This window comes from Rhinoderma darwinii, chromosome 9, assembly GCF_050947455.1.
Source record: "Rhinoderma darwinii isolate aRhiDar2 chromosome 9, aRhiDar2.hap1, whole genome shotgun sequence".
In the NCBI taxonomy this organism is placed as follows: Eukaryota; Metazoa; Chordata; class Amphibia; order Anura; family Rhinodermatidae; genus Rhinoderma; species Rhinoderma darwinii.
Window position 1 is genome coordinate 29,012,976 of NC_134695.1, and position 24,412 is coordinate 29,037,387.

The 24,412-nt window shown below is 37.4% G+C and overlaps 1 protein-coding gene across 1 annotated transcript; it reads left to right on the top strand.

The window, feature by feature from the left end:
* Window positions 1–3,643: 3,643 nt before the first annotated feature.
* LOC142660304 (chymotrypsinogen A-like) lies at window positions 3,644–18,456 on the top strand. Its single transcript, XM_075836901.1, has 7 exons — window positions 3,644–3,692; window positions 6,402–6,505; window positions 10,787–10,866; window positions 12,837–12,915; window positions 15,946–16,126; window positions 17,901–18,034; window positions 18,270–18,456. The coding sequence occupies exons 1-7, from the start codon at window positions 3,644–3,646 to the stop codon at window positions 18,429–18,431; spliced, it is 789 nt and encodes a 262-aa protein (XP_075693016.1). The 3' UTR covers window positions 18,432–18,456.
* Window positions 18,457–24,412: the final 5,956 nt, after the last annotated feature.

A 24,412-nucleotide genomic window follows, 5' to 3' on the forward strand; every position in this document is an offset into this window, starting at 1 on the left:
AGGGGGGGCTTTATCTACAGGGGGCTTTATCTACAAGGGGGGCTTTATCGACGGAGGGGACTTTATTTACGGGGGGCTTTATCTACGGGGGGGGCTTTATCTATGGTGGAGATTTATCTACAGGGTGGCTTCATCTATGGGGGGGGGCTCTATCTACAGGGGGGGCTATATACAGGAGTGGGCTATCTCTGGAGCACTATATACAGGGGTGGGCTATATCTACAAGGTGCTATATACAGGGGTGGGCTATCTATGGAGCACTATATACAGGGGTGGGCTATATCTACAGGGGGCTATGTACAGGGGTGGGCTATCTGTGGAGCACTATATACATGGGTGGACTATATGTGGAGCACTATATACAGGGGTGGACTATATGTGGAGCACTATATACAGGGGTGGGCTATATCTACAGGGGGGCTATTTACAGGGGTGGGCTATCTTTGGAGCACTATAGGGGGAGCTATTTGTGGGACACTATATACAGAGGTGGGCAATATGGGGGCACTATCTATGGCGGGCACTATCTACATGGGGCACAGTGTGTGTGGGACACGGTGTATGGTGCTATTATAATTAGAGGTGCAGTGTATGGTGCGATTATATTTAGGGGCGTAGTGTGTGGTATAATGAGAACTTTATCTTTATTTATAGGTGTAGAAATGTTGGAAAAGTGAGAAGCTGAAGACATCTGAGCGGCAAACTGCAGAAATGGGCTGTGACCGGGAGAAGTCATCATAGAGGTCTGGACCGGATGGAGAAAAAGAACTAGAATCTGAGACGTCACCCGTGAGTCACTTAATGTAAATGTTTATTCTGCCTCTAATCAGTAATGTAGGCACTGTATGATGTGCAGCGAGATGATGGGGGGTATGATTATGATATGATTTATTTTTTGTGAAACAGCATCTCCCAGCATATCCTTATCATTGTTCGGGTCATGCTGGGAGCAGTAGTTTTACGCCGTACATAACTATATGGCAGGGGTTGCACTAAATTTAGCTGTATTTGTGCTGGTGTTGTATTTATGTACTGAGCTTGGTTCTGGTGCTGTATATATGTACTGAGCTTGGTTCTGGTGTTGTGTATAGAACCATATTGCTTGTAAAATGTGCACATTTTTTTATGCTCGAGTTAAATAAAAATTAATTTGGAAAAGAAATGACACGTCATTGATTGGTAGGGAAAACAAACATGGCGAGGGCGAAGGAGATGTCGGGAAAGAGGTTGGGGGGGCGCCAAACTGAATATTTTCCCCGGGTGCTGGAGAACCTAGCTACGCCTCTGTCGGCACCCCCCATGATGCGATCGGAAGGAGTGACAATGGTTTGCATGGCAACCAGAGGCCATGTACGGCCATGTACATAAGCCATATACGGAAGCCTATGAGGACCAGCGTGAATGTCAGCTTCACAGTGGCAGAATACTATACACTACGTAGGTAGTATAATGTATGATAGCAGCGATCAGTGCTGCAGGTCTTGAAGGTCCCATAGTGGGACAAAAAAAAAAGTAAAAACAAGTTAATAATAATTTTTTTTAAAAAGTGTAACAATAAAAGACATAAAAAAAACCCTGCTTTTTTTCCTATAATAAGTCTCTTATTATAGGAAAAAAATAAAAATGTTAGAAAAAGTACAAAATTTGTTATCACCGCGCTCCAAATTATAAAACTATAATGTTATTTTTCACACAGGGTGAACACCGCAAAAAAATAAATAAATACAAAACAATGCCAGAATCGCTAATTTTTGGTCACCACCCCTCCCAAAATATAGAATAAAAAGTGATCAAAAAGTTGCATGTACCCCAATATAGTACCAGTAAAAACCCCAACCCGTCCCGCAAAAAAACAAGCCTTTACACAGATTTTGAGTGAAAAATAGAAAAGTTGTGGCTCTCAGAATATGGTACAACAAAAATATATATATATATATATATATATTTTTTTTTTAAAAGTTATTTTATTGTGCAAACGCTGCAAAACATAAAAAAAACTATATCCATATGGTATCACCGTAATCGTATCAACCCGCATAATAAAGTAAAATGTAATTTATAGCGCACTGTGAAACACGTTAAAGAATTTCAAAAGCCAAAATCACAGCTTTTTGGTCACCTTAACTTTCAATTTTTCTTTTTATAAAAAGTTCGTAAAAAGTTGTATGAACCAAAAAATGGTACCAATAAAAACTACAGCTCTTCCCACCAAAAATAGGCCCTCACGCTAATCAATTGGAAAAAAAAAAGTTATGGCTCTTGGAAGGAGGGGAGTGAAAACAAAAATTAAAAACCAAAAAAAGGATCAGTCCTAAAAGGGTTAATTCATTTTTAATGAAAAAAACCCCCCCAACCATTTAGGACCACATGTGGGGTATTGCCGTACTCGGGAGAAATGTTGGGGTGCTTTTTCTCCTTTATCCCTTGTGAAAAATAAAAGGGTCACATATTGGCTATTTCTAAAAGCTCCAGAATCTATGCATTAAATATTGAGTTGCGTTTCTCTATAAAACTTTCAGTTATAGAATTTTTTTTATTACAAATGAATTTCGGCAAAAAAAGAATGAAATTTGTACATTTCACCTCTACTTTGCTTTAATTCCTACTTTGCTTTAATTCCTGCGAAATGTCTAAAGGGTTAAGAAACTTTCGGAATGCTGTTTTGAATACTTTGAGGGGTGCAGTTTTCAAAATGAGGGGATTCATGGGAACGTTCTAATATATAAGGCCCTCAAAGCCACTTCAGATCTGAACTGGTCCCTGAAAAAATAGCCTTTTGAAATTTTCTTGAAAATATGAGAAATTGCTGCTAAAGTTCTAAGCCTTGTAACATCCTAGAACAATAAAAGGATGTTAAAAAATGATGCCAATCTAAAATAGCCACATAGGAAATGTTAACTAGTAACTATTTTGTGTGGTATTACTATCTGTTTTACAAGCAGATAGAAATTAAATTGAGAAAATTGCTAATTTCTGCAAATCTTCTCTTAATTGTCGTGTTAATCAGCTGTGTCCACAGGGTCAAAACAGGCTGTTGCCTGATGGGGTTAAGACACCAGATCCATTTATAATGCAGACCCCAGAACCTTAATTAATGCAGACCCCGGACCAGACCACACCAGCTAAATAAAAGTCAGACACCACACCCCTCACAAGTGACGTCTTTTTGGATTGTAGACATTCTGTTTACTTTTCTTCTCCATCCAGCACAGACCACCATGGCGACTTCTCCTGTTGACTGCAGAGTTTTCTCCCCAGACATCTTCGGCCCCTCATTTCTGCAGCCATTCTCAGCATCTATAGCAACACAATTAAAATAAGACACCAGATCCATTAATAAAGCAGACCGCAGACACCTTAATTAATGCAGACCCCGGCATTTCGCGTTAACAGGCGAACGGCAGTGATGTAATAGTACGTCATAGGGTGTTAAGGGGTTAATTTAAACTAACATTAAATACATACATGCTTATTTTTAAGTTGATGACCTTTAGCAATACTGTAAATTTTTAACCCATAGAAGTTTGTAGATTAAGGTTGTTGTCCTTGAGCTGGCGCTTATCACTGAAACATTAAACAAATCAGCATCGAGTTTTCATATATAAGTTCTTCCACGGAATAGAGCGACCATCCAGTAGCAGTTATGGCATTTCTGTGGGTTGTCTGTCTGGCTTTTGTTAGTGCAGCCTATGGTAAGTATAATTATTTTGACTTTAAATATTAATACATATCAGCTAGAACTGTTTCAACTATACAGAACATTATAGAGCAGCTTATAAAAAGGATTCTAACCACCCCCTTCATTGGTCAGTTTAATAATTTGCTGGTTAACAACATAGAATTATATTAGATTAATTATTATTTTCTGACAAGGATCAGCAGTTATCGCTTTGAATTGTTTTACATTCATTAGATACAAAATAATTAAATGCATTTATTCATCACCAGCTACAAAACTTTACTAGGGGCCTGTTGGGTAGAAATTACAACTTTTATGAACATGTTCCCCTTTAATCACCATCTTACAGTTTATATATAGAGCTATTCTACATACAAAAGGTAGAATCTTTGTATATATATTGCAATACTTATCTTGTATTTTTCATGAGTTACAGCATTTATAATTCTCCAGAGCTGCATTCACAATGGCATTAGAGCTGAAATTTGGCTTTAAATCTTACAGCGTTCTTGCTTGTTTATTGATTACATGGAACGACATCTGGGGCATTGCATTCTTTAAAGTGCATTCTTTACTCTAGGCTCTGCACAGTAGTGTTAGTAGATGCTAAAAAAAAGAACTCTCCCACTTTATTATATGAGCTTAGCTAAACTAGTTGACCGTTTCCTATACCAACCCGCAGAACTTTGAATGCATCTCTCTATAATATAAAACATCATGTACATATATTTGTCTTTGTCATGGTTTTAGAAAACTAAAATTTTGGCAAAACTGGACTGAAAAAAAAAATTGCATTTATATACATGCGGTTTTGCTACGATGCGGTAAAAGTTACCGAGGCAGACTAAGGGTATGTGCACACGCTAGCTGTCATTTACGTGTGAAAAGACAGACTGTTTTCAAGAGAAAACAGCTGCCTCGTTTCACACGTAAATGCTCCTCCTCGCATTTTGCGAGGCGTCTGAGACGCTCGTAAATCTTGAGCTGTGCTTCATTGAGTTCAATGAAGAACAGCTCAAATTACGTGGCAAAGAAGTGTCCTGCACTTCTTTGCCGAGGCAGTCCATTTACGCGTCGTCGTTTGACAGCTGTCAAACGACGACGCGTAAATTACAGGTTGTCTGCACAGTACGTCGGCAAACCCATTCAAATGAATGGGCAGATGTTTGCCGACGTATTGTAGCCCTATTTTCAGACGTAAAACTAGGCATAATACACCTCGTTTACGTCTGAAAATAGGTCGTGTGAACCCAGCCTAACACTAAAAAGCGTTTGTTCTTTCTCTTCAAGCATTTTTTATCATATTACCATGGTTAAAGACATGTTATATTTTTGGCATTTATAATTTTAAGATCACTTTTAGATCTCATGCAGACATGTTACATTAAGCCTGTAATATGGTGCACAATTTAAAACCATGCCTCCCAACTTTAAATTATTGTAAAAAGGGATAACTGATGTGGCGAATGAAAATTTTTTCCCCTGTTATGTAACGCCTCTAACCCCCCCAATCCCCGCTCATACACACCCAGTTCAGCCCACAGTATCATGCTCTCATAGTGCCTCCCCACAGTATAAAGCACCATAGAAGCCCTCACATGGTGTAATACCCCATAGTGCCCCCACACAGTATAATGCCCCCATAGTAGCCTCCACATAGTTTAAAACCCGTAAAGGGCCTCCACACATTATTAAGCCCCCATAGCTGCCCCCCACACAGTATAACGCCTTCATAGCTGCCAACACTGTATAATGCCCCCAATAGCTGCCCCCATACAATATAATGCCCCATAGTGCCCATCACATAATATAATGCCCCCATAGCTGCCCTACACACAGTATAATTCTCCCATAGCTGGCCTCCACACAGTATAATGCCCCATAGTTCCACCCACACAGTATATTGCCTCTATAGGGCCTCCCACAGTATAATACCCCTATTGATGCCCCCCTACAGTATAATGCCTCCATAGCTGCACCCTACTTCTAGTAAAATGCCCCCATAGTGCCTAATAAAAATAACAAAAAAACACTCACCTAGCCCAGTTCCCACGATGTCTCTCGGCAGGTCTCCTCCAGTCTGTGCTGTGTGTGGCTTGGCTCAGGCACGCATGATGACGTAACTGCATTGCACCTGTCTGTGCCGGGCCACTCATGGCTGTAGTCACATAGTGAATGGTGGGGCAAGGAGATGACGGCTCCCTGCTCCACCATTGGATTCAACTGTATCTGCATTCTGAGGGTGCAGATATAGTTTAAACCGGGACATGCCACCGGCCGCCCAGGACAGCGGGACCCCGGACAGAATCCGAAACTGTCCTGCTGGATCCGGGACGGTTGGGAGGTATATATAAAACTGTAGTTTTCTGAGCAGTACCATATCACAGACCAATATATGGCATCGATGGGACACACTGCAATTTCTTTTATATGGCAGTCTGAATGGTTACATTAAAATGCATCACCATTGTACTTGGGATCCACGTTATATGGATCATAAATATGATCATGTACATGAGATTTTATATTTTTGTCTTATTCATTAACTAAGATATTTGTGAATATGATGTCAATATCGTTCCCCAAAAAGCGAAATAAAAAATATTGTTTATAAAAAAAATTATATCTGTGTTTTTGGGACTTTATAAAATTATTTTACATCTGTATAATAAATGGCACAATGTAAGACGTTTTCTACTTTCAAAATGACTTTTTTATCTAGGCTGCGGAGTTCCCCAGGTTTCACCAGTGATCACTGGATTTGCCAGGATTGTGAATGGTGAAGAGGCAGTACCTGGATCCTGGCCTTGGCAAGTTTCCCTGCAGGTATTTAAGAATTTATATTATAGACATGTTTATCTTATGCAAATTCTAATAATGCTTATATTTCACTACATTGTTTAATAATTGTATTGTTTAATAAGTACATTTAGTATTGCCAATTTTGTGTTAACCACATATGCCCATGATGATAAATATACAAAGTATAAACTGCAGCCAACAATCCAATATATGTACAAAAAGCTACTAAAAAAAACCCAGCAAATATAACATATATGATATATCTATCCATTCATGCATTGCTGTATTTACAGAAAGTTCTACTATAAGCACTGTAATTTAATACTCTATAAATTAGCATTTTGACCATTAAATATATTTCACATCTGTGCTGCCTTAACTGGATTAACCTAGGTACCTGCTATTATGCTACTACCTGCTAAATACTACTACTTATATTGTAATTTAATCTGTCCTTATATTTACAGCATTTACTTGCGTGTTGCCATTTGTTATTGTTATATTCCATGAGTGGTAATTATATATGTACCATAGTATCATAGTTTGTTCAGCCTATTATTCTGCAATGTTGATCCAGATGAAGGCAAAACCCCCATGAGGCAAAAAACGAATTTCTTCATTTTAGGGAATAATTCCTCCCCGACTCCAATATGGCAATCAGAATAGATCCCTGGTTTAACGATCCATCTAGTAAACATAACCTGTAATACTATTACACTTAACCCGTTAGTGACCGGCCCATCGTGTTTCTACGTCGGTCACTAACGGGCCTTATTCCGATGCCATAGACTTTTTACGTTGCGGCATCAGAATAAGTTTACAGAGCAGGGAGCTGTCAAATCTCCCTGCTCTCAGCTGCTAGAAGCAGCTGAGGGCTGGGAGCGTCCCTGCTCTGCCGTGTGAGATCGATATAAGTATCGATCTCACCCGTTTAACCCCTCAGATGCGGTGCGCAATAGCGAGCACCGCATCTGAGTGGTTTTGGAGAGAGGGAGGGAGCTCCCTCTCTCTCCCACCGACACCCGGCGATACGATCGCCGAGTGTCTGTGTCTTCTATGGCAGCCGGGGGCCTAATAAAGGCCCCCAGGTCTGCCTGTAATGAATGCCTGCTAGGGCATGCCTCTGGCATGACCTAGCAGATGCCTGTCCGTTTTAAACGGACAGGCATAATACACTGCAATACAAAAGTATTGCAGTGTATTATAATAGCGATCGCAGAATCGCATATTATAGTCCCCTAGTGGGACTAGTAAAAAAGTTTAAAAAAAAGTTTGATAAAGTTAATAAAAAAAAATGTGAAAAAAAAATGAAAAACCCAGCTTTTCCCCTTGCTTTAGTATTAAAAAAACAAAATACAGTAAAAAAGTTACACATATTTGGTATCGCCGCGTCCGTAACGACCCCGACTATAAATCTATAACATTATTTAACCCGCAGGGTGAACGCCGTAAAAAATTAAATAAAAAAAGATGGAAAAATTGCTGTTTTCTGTGAATCCTGACTTTAAAAAAATGTGATTAAAAAGTGATCAAAAAGTCACATCTACTCCAAAATGGTACCAATAAAAAGTCGTCCCGCAAAAAAAAAGCCCTCATACAGCTGCATCGGCGAAAAAAGAAAAACGTCACGGCTTTTCAAATACGGAGACACAAAAACAAATACTTTTAAAAAAAAAGCGTTTTTACTGTGTAAAAGTAGTAAAACATACAAAAACTATACAAATTTGGTATCGTTGCAATCGTAACAACCCGCTGAATAAAGTTATTGTGTTATTTATACCACACGGTAAACTGCGTAGATTTAGGACGCAAAAAAGAGTGGCGAAATTTCAGATTTTTTTCTATTTCCCCCCCCAAAAAAGTTAATAAAAGTTAATCAATAAATAATATGTACCTCAAAATGGTGCTATTAAAAAATACAACTGGTCCCGCAAAAAACAAGACCTTATACAGCGATGTCGACGCAAAAATAAAAAACTTATAGCTCTTGGAATGCGACGATTGAAAAACGTCAAAAATAGCTTGGTCATTAAGGTCCAAAATAGCTGGTCATTAAGGGGTTAAAGGGAAACTGTCACATTGAAACTATCCAAAGTCCAAACTATGGGCAGCGTATTATAGAGCAGGTGGAGGAGAGCAGATTGATATATAGTTTTGTGGGAAAAGATACAGTATTATTTGTGTTTTTCCTAATTTAAATCTCTGCTAGAACTCTAGAAGTCCAGTGGGCAGTCTTATTTACTGATTGACAGCCATCTCTGTATGGTAATCACTGAGTAGGACCGCCCACTGGACTCCTAAACCCAGATTGAGCAGAGATTTAAATTAAGTTATACAACATGTTTTCCCCACAAAAAAATAATAATAAAATATATATATATATATATATATATATATATATATATATATATATATATATATACATCTGCTCAGCTCCACCTGCTGTGTAATATGCTGCATGCAGATCAAACTGCATTTTTAACGTGACAGGTTCCCTGTAAGAAAAGCATCCAGGCACCTTCTAAACTATTTTAGTAAATTAACCATTACAATTTCCTCTGGCAGAGAGTTCCATAGGCTCACCGCTCTTAGGCTGGGTTCACACGTGGCGGAATTTCACTTAAATTCCGCTGCGGACACTCCGCAGCGTTAATCCGCAGCGGAGCCGTTTCTGCATTGACTTCCACTTCTATTTAGAAGTGTTCGTTTAGACGATGCGTAACATTCCGCTGCGGAGCATAGGCTGCGGAGCGGAATTTGGTGTCCGCAGCATGCTCTGTCTGTTGCGGAGCAGTGGCGGACTCATGGCGGAATTTCTCCATTGACTTCAATGGAGATTCTAAGTTCCGCAATGAAGTCCGCAGCTGTCATGCACATGTTATGTGTGCTGCGGATGCGTCTTGCTTTTTTGCCATGACATTTCTTCATTCTGGCTGGACCTATGTATTTCTAGGTCTACAGCCAGACTGAGGAAGTCAATGGGGCTCCCGTAATGACGGGAGCGTTGCTAGGAGACGTCTGTAAATAGTCACTGTCCAGGGTGCTGAAAGAGTTAAGCGATCGGCAGTAACTGTTTCTGCACCCTGGACAGTGACTACCGATCACAATATACAGCAACCTGTAAAAAAATATAAGTTCATACTTACCGAGAACTCCCTGCTTCTGTCTCCAGTCCGGCCTCCCAGGATGACGTTTCAGTCTAAGTGACGGCTGCAGCCAATCACAGGCCAAGCACAGGCTGCAGCGGTCACATGGACTGGCGCGTCATCCAGGGAGGTCGGGCTGGATGCCGAAAGAGGGACGCGTCACCAAGACAACGGCCGGTAAGTATGAAATTCGTTTACTTTCACTAGGGAAAGTGCTGTCCCTTCTCTCTATCCTGCACTGATAGGGAGAAGGGAAGCACTTTTCCCGCAGTCCGCAGCAGCTAGTCCGCATCAATTTACTGCACATTTTGTGCAGATCCGCAGCAGAATCTGCAACGCAGATTCTGTGCGGCATTGATGCGGACAGTTGCGGAGGAAATCCGCCACGTGTGGTCATGCCCTTATAGTAAAGAACCCTCTTATATGTTTGCAGAAACCTTCTTTCTTTTAGATGTAGAATATGTCCCCTTGTTATAGTTATATAAGGCAATATGCTCCTTACAATATAGGTTTATAGGTTTTCCTGATTTTTAAAAAAAAAATGTTGTTCTCTTAGGCTATGTTCAGACAACGGATTTAAAAGAAGAAAAATCTGACGTGGATTTCAAGATAAATCTCGATCAGAAATCGAATAATTTTTTACACAAATTAGCCTACATTTCCGCAATGCATATTGTCCCCATTAAATGGGGCTAATCAGCGCGTGGAAAACCGCCAGCATGTCTCTTATTGACGTAACTTCTATACAGACATGCAAATTCCCCATTAAAATCAATGGGAGGCAGATTTCATACAGATTTTGACATGGAATATTTGCTGAAATTCACGTTAAAAAAAAACATTGTTTGAACATATCCTTATTCATTAGCAATAAAATGACTTTTAAATAAAATATATTAAAGAGAAATCCCTCCCTCTCTACTAACAGTGCCCACAGAACTGAGTACTGCTTCAAGTAAACATGCCTGTACATACATTGTCTCACCCCGATTTCCCAATGTGGAATGTGCGGAACACAGAAAGTGTGTGCCTGCTGCAGCCATCTCCTTCTGTGTCAGTATTTGACATGACTGCAGCAAGGAAACTCTTTCATGATAATTGACTATAGTCAATCATTTTACATATTACTCTCAATTATGTAATGTTTTATATTCTGTAGGACCGCACTGGATGGCATTATTGCGGTGGCTCCCTGATCAGCAGTGGATGGGCGGTGACTGCTGCTCATTGCAGTGTTGCGTAAGTTTCATCAGTCAGAAGAATGATTATGTAAAAACAATTCTTAATTACATCGTTACATAGGTTGAAAAAAGACAAAGGTCGATCAAGCTTAACCCACCTGGATCCATTACTCGTCATTCATTGCTAGATTACTTATAACCCGCAATGCCATTCGTCATTAGATAAACATCTAGCCTTTTTTCTGACATGCTATTTGCCATTACCCTTCGGGTAGGGATTCCATAGTTTGATTACTCTAACTGTAAAGAACCCTTTCCTATATTGATGTCTGAAATATGGACTAGAACTTTAATTCTGAAATACGGATAGCAGGTTCATAGCTTTTAGTTTTCTGAGGATACATACCAAGCTTTCCCACTAACCATAACCTTATCTCCTTAACCACTGCATGCAGTTTTGTAAAAAGACTTCACACTCAGTAGATTTATATGCATAATGAAAGCAAGGCATTTAATTGTATAGTAAGATATCTCTGTCTCTTACAGATATTACATTAGAATTATCATACCGCTATAGCTGAATAGCATTCCTTCCTTTGTAATTCACAGTTGCATGAAATGAACATAGAACAATTTATAGAAATCAAAATTGAAATTTTAGGACCAGGAGGGCAATACTGTTATTCAGATGCATTTTAGTAGCTACACGGGTCAGAGTTGGCATTAGGATGTGGTAAACTGGGCAATTTCCAAGAACCCTATTTTTTAGGGGACCCTCATAATGGGAACATTATTAGCAATCTAGCAGGGGTGCTATAAAATATTCATCTTCACTGTCTGCTCTAGTAGTCACACAGAAACATCATTTACACTGGACACTCTGTTTGACCATACAGAGGACTGTGTGGCTGTTATACAAGGTTGCCAACCTGATCTTTTTCTATTTTCAGGATAACTTATCCAAAAATCCCCCCCAAATATTATGGACACCATGAAAAATAAAAATAAAATGAATTATAAAGTTTATAAATAATATATGTCTATAGCTCAGATACTGATATGCACTTATAAATAGCATTTACTGTAAACCATGAAAAGAGGATATTTAAAATAAAACCTGCAAAAGATCCATTGGCTAAAAAGAACAAAATCACAGACGCATGCATTTTTTGTTCCAGACACTGGAAAAACTGTCTCTTTTTATGCTCTGTTCATGTAGTTACGGACAGTTGGCATTCCTGATGTAATGTAACAGCAATGTCCTCTCTATCCCCTGCCCTTTACTGATTTGAATAACCAAAGCCCTGCAGGAAGATTTAGACTGGCTGACGGTCTTCAGCTTCCAGTTACAGCAGAACATCCATTAAGCCTAGACAAATGGAATAAAAACATTAACCCCTTTAATGACCACCAGGTATGAATCACTTCACTGTCCTAGACCACCAGAAACTTAACCATTGCCCCATAACTGTCCTAGGAAACAAGGTACTTTAACTGTACTAGAATACTAGTGATGTTAACGTTAACTTCACTCATTATTACTTGTGGGAACTGTAGGGCGGCATTATATGGGCTGCATTTGGAAGTGTTATTTGGGCACTATATGGGGGAATTTCTAAGGGATTGTATGGCAGTATTATTTGGACACTGAATAGCAGTATCGTGTGGGCACATTATGAAGGTATCAAGAGGGTGCTCTATGCTACCCTTATCTGGGTACTATATGGTAGCATTATTTGGATACTGTATTGTGGTATTATTTAGCAGAAATTACAATAAAAGCTGTATAAGTTTTACATATATAAATTTGATAAATATGGAGTAATCAACCATAATTGAAGACATTTTTTAGGCTGCATTTACACTTGCAGCTTTTGGTGCAGTTTTTGTTGCATAGTTAGGCAAACGCACAATGTTTTATCATGGTTTTGGAGCAATTAATATTAAAAAAGCAACAAAACTACAACAAAGCCTCAACGTGATTTTTTTGTGACATTGTTTGTGACATGGTAAACTGTATCTTCACAGGGCCAGTGACCGTGTTGTGCTTGGAGAGCATGATAGAAGCTCATCTGCTGAAGCAATCCAGTCTCTGGGTGTTTCAAGAGTAAGTTATATAGAATTTTGAAGTGAAGTCAGACCCTTTTGGACCATCAAAACACTATTGTACTTGCCTATTTTTAAGAATAATTCTTAGAGAGACTACAAATATGGAAAAAGTTTTATTTCTGTATAAAACCTGCCAAAAAGTACAGTAATCTGTCTTTATTAACAGCAGCATCAGTGATCCCAGTAACAGTCCAATAAGATTGCCCTCCCATAAATATTGCTAGCGAGTGCCTCCCAAAAACAATAGCGCCAGCAAAGTGCCCCACATAAACAATGCCAGCAGAGTGTCCTTTTAAACAGTGCATCAGAGCGCCCTTTCATAAACAATTCCAACATGTTTACTGCAAATAGGCCAGTACTGATCAAAATGAACCCCATACCAACTTTAGAACTACCTATAATTATGCACACAGCGATATGCAAGGCATACTTCAGAAACACCTGCCCCTACTACGTAACGACCCTTTCCTATAGGAACACATGCAAAAATTACCACATATCACCTTGCGAAGAGCCCCCACCCTAAGAAACATTCTAGATCTCAGTAGATTAAAATAACAACCACGAACAATGGCCTAAAGAATGGATAATAAACCTGGCAGCTATAAATGTAATAGAACTAGATACCTTTGCTGCAAAACCATCTGCCACAACACCACCACATACACCTCTAAAACAACCATTAAATTTTTTTTCTATTAAACAAAACCTGCATTATATATCTGATGGAATGCAAATATTACAATATATTGGGCGAACTATCCAACTGCTCCACTGCAGACTTAATAACGACAGATCGAATATTAAGAACTGTTACCAAAAATTATGGCCTGTCCCGGCACTACACCCGTTACCATCTAAACAACCCAGATCCGATCAATATTACCCCCATTTATATGATTTCTCCCTACATACCGAATAGATTTGAAGTTTTTAAAAAATGTTAGATCATCTGGATCTATAAGCTACACAGTTTATTACCAGAAGGACTAAACAAAATATCAGAAGCAGTAATTTAAGATTAAAACATGTGAATTGACAAGTGGACCTTAACATAATATTGAACATCTCCCAGAGTCAACCGTGCAATATGCTCCCCAGAAAAGAAAGAATCATAAAGCCTCCCCAAACAGAAAATAACCCCAGTAATATCGGGTAAAATTAAACAAAATATTCTTATGATAAGTTTGAAGATAACCCAACAGGCTATACATATGTATATCTATGAATACCCGCATACATTACCCACCAAGAACCATACGCATTACGTGACTTCACTTTCACTACCTGTCTATGCACTAGTGGTCAACACAACAAATACGCAAATCCCGAACCTCGCAGAGTACATTACAGTTGAATTTATTACCCTTATTGCCCTACATGTATTTGCATATATGGATGTTGCTGCACATACATGTGTGTTGGTTTGTGTATGTATGTGTTGTATAACGATAAATGTATAGCATATGTGATTATATATACATGTAAATAGGCTTGTGTATATATTTCCCCACTCTATTTGTAATCCTCATCTATCTACATATTTTGCGCAATTGTATTTAAATATGTATTTATTTCAACTCCCATTTATATATGTATTTATCTGAACTCCCGTCACGTGGCATTTATGACAGTTTTTCAGGAACCTGTACTAACATGATGATATGCCAATAAAGAAACATAAATATCTGTATAAAACACAAAAATAACAAACTTTACAAAATTTGGACACATAAAAAAACAATGTTCCGATAAAATTATGTTTTAGTATCTTGTGTGGACCGCATACAGACTGTCCCAAAAGAAAAATGGCCATCTTAATACTAGAAGAATAACCTGGTTATTATTATTATTATTATTATTATTATTATTATTATTGTATCTACGTCATATAGACTGGTTAATATATGAAAATCTCCGAAAATATATAAACCAATGTATCCATTAATAATTTTTTTAAATACTTACCTAGCAAATATTAATTATCACTATTGTTGTGACCTGTGAACACTTACACTATTTATCATCATCCCTTGCGCGCACACTATGAAGGATAACATGATCGAGCGATCACAGGACAGTCAATCAAATATTTAAATCTTTACTGATGATAGTTTTAATGCCCTGTTTGAACTCTAAGTCCCCATGCACATGACCGCGCCCGTAATGACAGTCCGTGATTATGGGCACAGCCGACTGTGGACAGTCCCCCGCATTTGCAGGCCATGCTCCCATTATAAAGTATGGGAGCACCGTCTGTAAAAATAAAAAAATAGGACATGTCCTATTTTTTGCAGAAACTTTCTACGGCCTGGACACCTTCCCGTAAATATATGGGAAGGTGTCTGTGGGCCATAGAAATCAATGGAACCGTATTATGATCCGCAATTACTGTCCATAATTTCGGAACCAATTATGGTCGTGTGAATGGAGCCTATCCTGTACTTCAATTTGCATTTGGGCGGTTTTTCTTAGATGATCCTGTGTATATAATCCCACTTTTTACTGCATCAAATAAATTATCTTTTAAAAGTAACTGCTTAGTTATTGGTATCCACGAGCAGCACCGACAAAAGTCCCCACCATTATCTACCTGAATCTTAAGTAGTGATCAAATTCCCTTTGTCATCATCAAATAAAGTTTTCCATATACTATATATGTCACAGAGACGGAATTGTTAACTTAAATACCTGTATGTCCTACGACAGACAAGCTGGTAAAGTAATCGTTTTCTGTAATTCCAGAAGACAAATCAAATAAGTATATCACCTACAAATCATAAAAACAAGCAAACACAAACATTTCTTGAAGAGATTTATATACTAGTTAATATTGTCAAAGTAATAGCACGGTACAAAATAATCATACATGAATTAGTTTAATGAATTATATCTACTATGTATAATGCTATACTAGTGTTTGTTGCCCATGGTTTCAAAACAGCATGATTGCTATGGTTGAAAAAGACAAAAATATATCAACTTTAACTTTATGTATTATAAATATGTTTTTTGTCTATTCTTTTAGGTTTTTACCCACCCCAACTGGAATTCCAACACCATCAATAATGATATTGCTCTGATTAAACTTGCTATGCCTGCTGTTTTTGGTGCTACTGTATCCCCAGTGTGCTTGGCTAATCCTGGTGAGGTGTATGATGATGGCCGCATCTGTGTAACCAGTGGATGGGGAAAGACCAGATACAATGGTAAGATCTAGAAATTTGTGGCATTATATGCAACATTTCAATTTCAGATTTGACAAAGACCGTATATAAAGACTGGAGTACAAGCTGAGCCAGTCTAGGAAGTAGAATAGCGAGGGGTGCCCACCCCCAACAATTTATACATGGGGGGTAATGTAGACCTCACTACTGAACAATAATCAGGTCTAACCTGTCATTGTTCACAGCCACTTTTCCTAGAACAAATGTAGCAAAAAAAATTGTGAATCAATTGCACTTTTGCAGACACAAACAAAAGATGCATTTGTGTCAGTAAAAGTGAAGACTGGCAAGAAGGCCTTCATACATATGCCTGTATAGCTAAATTCCATTTTTTTTTCATTGTAATGACACTTGGCATGTGGAATCTGGTGGTCACTCATCTTTAAAAACTACTTCTGCACCAGTCATTGCCATAGCGCTAGCACCAACCCAATTACCATAAATTGTAATATATCAAAATAATGTCAAAAAAAATCGAAACCAATAATACCGCCATACAATGGCCATCAAATACCTGTTCTACACAAGCGCTCTGCAGAGTATCATTGTCCTGCAGACTATACAAGAGAATACACAGTATAATTGATCAGATGCTGTTACAAGCAGAGTACATTTCTATTAAATCCAGTCAATCACAGGTGAAGTCTTCCCTGATCGGAGTTGTTCATGCTCCTTTTCTTCTTCATCCGACCCAAATTTCTACCCAGATGTTTTTGGCCCCTTGCTTCTGTCGCCCATCAACACCCCCCAATCCTATAACACTGCAATCCTGCTGCCACCACCAATACTGTGCCCCCATTGTTGTACCTAGCTACTGCCTAGGTTCTGCCCAATGCCCCTGAATGCTATACTGATGGAATAGTAGTGCCTGGATACAGATAAAAGAAGACTTAACTAGAAAGCAGAGCATAGAATATGATAAGCTCGATAGCAATCTTTTAGACGCCAAAATAAATTTAGACCCAGCACAGACCCCAAAATTAATCCAGACACCAGGTCCCAAAATTATTCAGACCCCAGGCAAGGCCCCTAAATTATTTCAGACCACAGACCAGAACCCTAAATTCATCAGACCCCAGTCCAGACAAGACCACTAATTAACCCCAAACATGATCCCTTTATTAAATCAAACCCCAGACCAGATCCCTAAATTGTTTCAGACCTTTAAATTTATTCAGACCTCAGAACAGACCCCATTATTATTTAAGACCCCAGACCAGACCCCGTAACTAATTCAGACACAGACTAGACCCCCTAAATTAATCAGACCCCAGACCCCTGCATTAATTCAGTCCCAAGATAAGGGTGCCTAAATTAATTATACTTTAGGCCAGACCGCTAATTTAATTAGACCCAAAACCAGACCTTAGAATAAATCGGACCCTAGTCCAAATTTTGTAAATAATTCAGACACCAGACAAGACCCGTAAATTCAGGCCTCAGACCAGACCCCTAAATTAATTAATACCCCAGACTAAACTCTCTAAATGAATTAGACCCCAGACCAGACTTCTAAAAAAATTATACCCCCGACCAGTCCCCAAAAGTACCTCTAAACTAATTCCAACTACTTATTTAAAAATAAATGATCAATTATCACAGCAAAATTGTGACTGCATACAGTTTTGCTGTGCTTTTACTGTTATCGTAATATGTGAATAAACACTTATTCAATGATAAAACCGATAATTTTATGTTGGTTATGAATCACAGTTCAACTTATATATATATATTTTTTTTATGTTTCCTCCTGTAGCATTGAGTACCCCCAGCAAACTGCAGCAAACTGCTCTGCCTGTGCTGTCCAATACTCAGTGTAAGACCTACTGGGGTAGCAACATCAGTGACGTCATGGTCTGCGGTGGAGCTGCTGGAGCCTCTTCTTGCATGGTTTGTGTTCAGCTATTAAAATGAAATGATTACTCTGTTTAAATTGTCATAATAGGACTTGATCACAGGACTCATGCACAAGGTCGTATTACAGCTCCTTTTTCCCGTAATACGGCTCCCACAGAGGTGCATGGAGACTCTACTGTACCTTATTATTCATATATTATAGGGAATAAAACAGTTTTTGTTCTGCCGCATTCAGTCTGAAAAAATGTTTATATCTTTTTCCTTTCAGGGTGATTCCGGTGGACCTCTTGTTTGCCAGAACAATGGTTCTTGGTCACTGGTCGGTATTGTGTCATGGGGAAGCAGCACATGCTCTACCTCAACCCCAGCTGTTTATGCCCGCGTCACCGAGCTTCGTAACTGGGTGGATCAGACTGTTGCTGCCAACTAAATATGCAATCAGTGGCATAAACAATGTTACACTATATTGACAATAAAAGAACATCGTATTTTGTTACTGTATGGTTATTTCTTATTTCTTATACTGAAGAAAAATTCATATACTGGGAGCACTTTCTATTAGAAGTTGTTTTCTTTTTATTATATATATAAACAAAGTCAATAACGAGAACATTAAGCCTTAAAATGTATTATCATCTTTTAACTCCACATCGATTTTAAGTCCAATATTTCGTGCTTATTATTTTCTTTATATATCCTTATAGCAGTCAGAGCCCTAAATCCACCAAACATACACGTTGGGAGAGATTTATTAAGACTGGTATTTCATACACCAGTCTTAATCAGAAATGCGATGGAGTAAAATGCGATGCCTCTTAATAAATTTAGCGTATCTTGGGCTGCCCCAAAGCCAGAAAAAGAAACCTATTCCTTCTATAAGCAGGTATAGATTTGCGCCGCTTTTTGCACCATTTTGTAGCTTTTAACGGAATATAATTTTTTTGCACACATCATGCTAACTCATTAGCAATATTCTAGCAGTGTCATTCAGTTTCATTGTTAGTTTCTTCCCAGCTCAGCTGCAGCAATACATTTTGAACCATTTCATTATGGGCAGCTGTGTCATGTGATCTCAGTCTGACTACCAAAATTGACCATGCTCTTATATGTAGGCAGGAGGTCATTCTCCCCTGTGTAGATGAATTCCTGTGAACTACAGGATTACTGTAATGGAATCACTAATTAAGCAATTCCCAGAGTGAAAGTTATGGAATTGCTCTGTAAGCGATTCCCCAAAGTTAGCTGGAGACTGTCTGGATAAAGCGTGCAAGTAATCGGCTACCTCAAGTCTGTCAATACTGTAGAGTCCAAGGCTACTCTATGGTCTTCACCAAAGCCCACCACAAGGCAGGTTGGATTTGGCTGCATAGAACCCAGGTTGCATTAACAGAATACAGTGGAGAAAAGGCAGATCCAGCACTCAAATGTATAAAAAATTCGATTTTTATTTAGGTCATTTTAAAAAAAGGGATAAAACAACAATCCCGGGACCACGCTTACGTGTTTCAGACCACTAGGGTCCTTAATCATAGCTTACTACATAAAAATAAAATTCACATATATATAGTTAAGAAACTCTATCACATGATTAATTTGGGCTGGGTTTGAAAATTTTAACCCTGTCTAGTGAAGAACAAAACTTATGTCGTAATTATCTCTTAATGTTAGAAATCACAGAATTATCCTACTGGAATAATACAAATTATCACAGACAACATATGAATAAATGACTGTCACAAAAGAAAGAAAAAATACACAATATATCTCTTAGTTATATTTCCGTGATTAGAACCTAGTAGATTGGTGAACTAATTAATTAGACATCAGGTGTGTATTGACGTCAAACCTGGTTTCAGGGTATTTTACCTGTGAATGGTTGCGAGAATGTAAATATATAATGATGTGTGACAGACTATTGCCATACTATTGTCATATTAATAATAAAGAAGTACCAAACATCAAAAAACGATTAACAATCACTATTGGTATAGAATTTGCTTGATATAAATATTTATCTGAATAAATAAACCTCCTAGTATTTCAGAAAACAAAAATATATATATAACGCACCTAAATTGTATCTCAATAATCCTCACAGTAACAGATATATGATATCTGCTGGATTAATAAACACAATCTAGATTGAAATATTTGGTGTTGACCTGAAATGACCATCTATGACAGCAGAACTAACCAAAGTATTGTACATGTGTGTATATGCCCTATCTGTGCTTTCTCCGTGATGTTAAATGGGTAACTCCGATTCCTCCGCTTTAAATATATCTTAGGAAGCACTGTCTCTAAGTTGGAGAAATAAGAGATGGATTTTGTTTTAATAGATTTTTATAGACATCCTCTTATATGATTTACTTGAAATGAGATGTAGTTAAAAAGTATGAAAATAGATATTTAGAAATAATGAACAATCATTTCGACTATATCAAAGATATATCATTATGATTGTATCGGAAGTGTATCATATATCAATAACAATTGACGATTATTAGTAATCAATAACAAAGATTTGTTAGAATACTAAAGAATAATTATAATTATTTAGACTGTAGCCCTTGCAATATTTCGGCCAATAGAGATGTATATATAAACACATTTTAATATTAATGAACAAAACACTAATTAAATATATAATAAATGTTGAAACAATTATATAGTCTAAAGCTGGAATAGTTTAAGAATATTTAATTTTTGTTGTTATTGAAAAAATTGACTAGAGTATTATACATATTTTTAGATTGTCGGTCACTGTTATCTCCATGGTGCTGAAGGGACAGCTCCACTCTAAACATTGTCATAAGGGCGCTGTCCATAGATGAAAAAAACAATTGTTACTGGTTAACAGCATAGAGATTGTTGGAATAACACGAATAATTATTTAAACTATAGCCCTCGCAATATTTCAGCCAATGGATATGAATATATAACACATTTCAATTGTACTAAAAAACATGATAACTGCTGAAACCATTGTATAGTCTAAACTTAAATGAAGTTAGGAATTTTTATTTTTATTTTTGTTATTGTTGAAAAATTTAGCTAGAGTATTGTACGTATGTTAGATTGCCGATCACTGCTGTCTCCGTGGTGCTGAAAGGACAGCTCCACTTTAAACATCGTTATAAAGGCGCTGTACATAGATGAAAAAACGGATTATACTCTAGTAAAAAGTTTATAGATATTTGTCAACATAATTTAGTTTAACTAGAATAAAGTTTTTCCATTACATAGTACTGAAAAGACAGCTTCACTTGATCATTATTGTAAGACTATCTTTAATAAGAGAGAAAAATAAGGCAATTTTTATTCTAATAAATTTTTTGTATGTAGGTGTTTATTAATATAATTTAGTTTGACTTAGATATAATTTTAGCCTAGATAATAAGTTGATAGTGATATTGTTTATAATTTCATCGTTTATTTAGAATTTTAGTGAATTTAAAAAAATTTTTGAGATAGATATGTTCCAGATTTAATTAGTAAATATACATTAAATCATTCCTATAATTCATACCAGTTGGAAAACGAGTGTCTAGTTTCAAAATCCATAAAGCTTCTCTATTTAGCAGGAGTTTTCTCCAATTTCCCCCTCTTTTTGGACAGAATACTCTTTCTAAGCCACAAACTTTTAATGTGCTAATGTTGCCTTGGTGTGTTTCTCGGAAATGTTTTGCTGCTCCTGAGATGTTAATTTTGTTTAAATTTTTAATGTCTGCTAAATGTTCAGCTATTCTCCTTTTTAAAGGTTTTATGGTACATCCTACATATTGTATATTACAAATATTGCAAGATATGACATATACCACATAAGTAGTATTGCAATTAATAAAAGACTTTATAGGAAAAGAAATATTAGTGGAAAAAGATGTTAATTTGTTTGAGATCATCATAAATTGACAAATGGTGCATTTGCTACCCCCACATTTACAGGAACCTGTATATTTTAGCCATGTGCTTATTTTATCAGAAGCTTTGGGGAAAATGCTTGGTGAAATTTTATTGCCTATCGTGGTTGAATTTCTGGCCACAAAATTACAACCTGTTTTTAATATTTTCCTAAGATCATGATTAGAGATGAGCGAACTTATCAAAAGTTCGGTTCGGCTAGTTCGCCGAATTTCACAAAAAAGTTCGGTTCGGACCGAACTAGTTCTGACCGAACCTGTCACTTACGTGCGCCGAGCATGCTACTGTCCGGGGTGCTGATAGAGTTAATGGGCTGCACTAACTCTTTCAGCAACCTTCACAGTACATGCTCGGCGCGCGGAAAATACAATTTAAATGTAATAAAAAAATAAAAATTATACGATCGTACTTACTTTCCTCCTGTCTGGCCTCCAGCGATGACGTTTCATCCCTTTCGCCGCTGCAGCCAATCACAGGCTGTAGTGGCGGTCACGCACGTCAGGATGACGCTTCATCCCACGTGACCGCCTCTGCAGCCAATCACAGGCTGCAGCGGCGACATGGATGAAACGTCATCGCTGGAGGCCGGACAGGAGGAAAGTAAGTATGAACGTATTATTATTATTTTTTGGCATGTATGTATGTATGTATGTATGTTGGCATGTATGTATGTTGTCATGTATGTATATCTGTGCATGTATGTTGGCATGTATGTATATATGTGCATGTTTGTATGTATATTTGCATGTATATATTTGCATGTATGTATGTTTGCATGTGTGTATGTTTGCATGTATGTATTTTTGCATGTATGTTGTCATGTATGTATGTATGTTGTCATGTATGTATGTATGCATGTTTGTATGTATATTTGCATGTGTGTATATATATATATATATATATATATATATATATGTATGTATGTTGTCATGTATGCATGTATGTTGGCATGTATGTATATATGTGCATGTGTGTATGTATGTATATTTGCATGTATATATTTGCATGTATGTATGTTGTCATGTATGTATGTATATATGTGCATGTATGTTTGCATGTATGTATACATGTGCATGTTTGTATGTATATTTGCATGTATATATGTTTGCATGTGTGTATGTATGTTTGCATGTATGTATGTATGTTTGCATGTATGTATGTTGTCATGTATGTTTGTATGTATGTTGTCATGTATGTATTTATATATGTGCATGTATGTATGTTTGCATGTTTTTATTTTTGCTTGTATGTTTGCATGTATGTTTATATATATGTGCATGTATGTAATTATGTTTGCATGTATTTATGTTTGCATGTATATTTGTGCATGCTTGTATATATGTATGTATCTTTGCATGTTTGTTTGTTTGTATGTATGTATGTTTTCATGTGTGTGTGTGTGTGTGTATGCATGTATGTATGATAGTTTGCATGTATATATGTGTGTATGTTTGATTGTATGTATATTTGCATGTATATATGTGCATGCTTGTATGTATGTTTGTATATATGTAGGTATGGCCATGTATGATACTGTCTGCTGGCGCCCTGTATCTAAGTCAACTTCGTGGCAGGCTTCTATACATGGTATAATAGTCAGTATCCCACATTAAACTGAATCTAAGCCTACGACATGTTTTATTTCATTTTTTTTTTTTTTTTACAGGTTTGGTGTTTGGACTACGTCGGTTTCATAACTGAATAAATCACATACTTTTTGGAACCATCGGAGTGCTCTGGGATTTCTTTCGTTTATGTCTTAAAATCCACGGATCTGGATTACCTGCTTGCACCCATTACCGTGTTGGAATCTGTCGCAGAGTGCTGCTTCACACACTGATAGCAACACCGCAGAAGAAATGCCTCCTGATCTGACCCCCTTAGACTTTTATCTTTGGGGTCATCTGAAGGCAATTGTCTATGCTGTGAAGATACGAGATGTGCAGCAACTGAAACTACAGATACTGGAAGCCTGTGCTAGCATTTCTTCTGCGGTGTTGCTATCAGTGTGTGAAGAGTGGGAGAAGAGGGTTGCATTGACAATCCAACACAATGGGCAGCACATTTGAACACATTTTATAAGTGGTCAGAAACTTGTAAATAACTCATGAAAGAATAAAGTAACATTAAAACCAAGCACACCATTGTTTTTCTTGTGAAATTCTCGATAAGTTTGATGTGTCTTATGACCCTCTTCCCATTGAAAAAACTAAAGTTGGATACAAAATGTCCGACTTCAAAATGGCCACCATGGTCAACACCCAGCTTGAAAAGTTTCCCCCCTCCCATACACTAATGTGCCACAAACAGGAAGTTGAAAAATGACAACAAAATATAGTCAAGACATTGACAAGTTTAGAAATAATGATTTTTATTTCAAATAATAATTTTCTCCTTCAAACTTTGCTTTCGTCAAAGAATGCTCCATTTGCAGCAATTACAGCATTGCAGATCTTTTTCATTCTAGCTGTTAATTTGCTGAGGTAATCG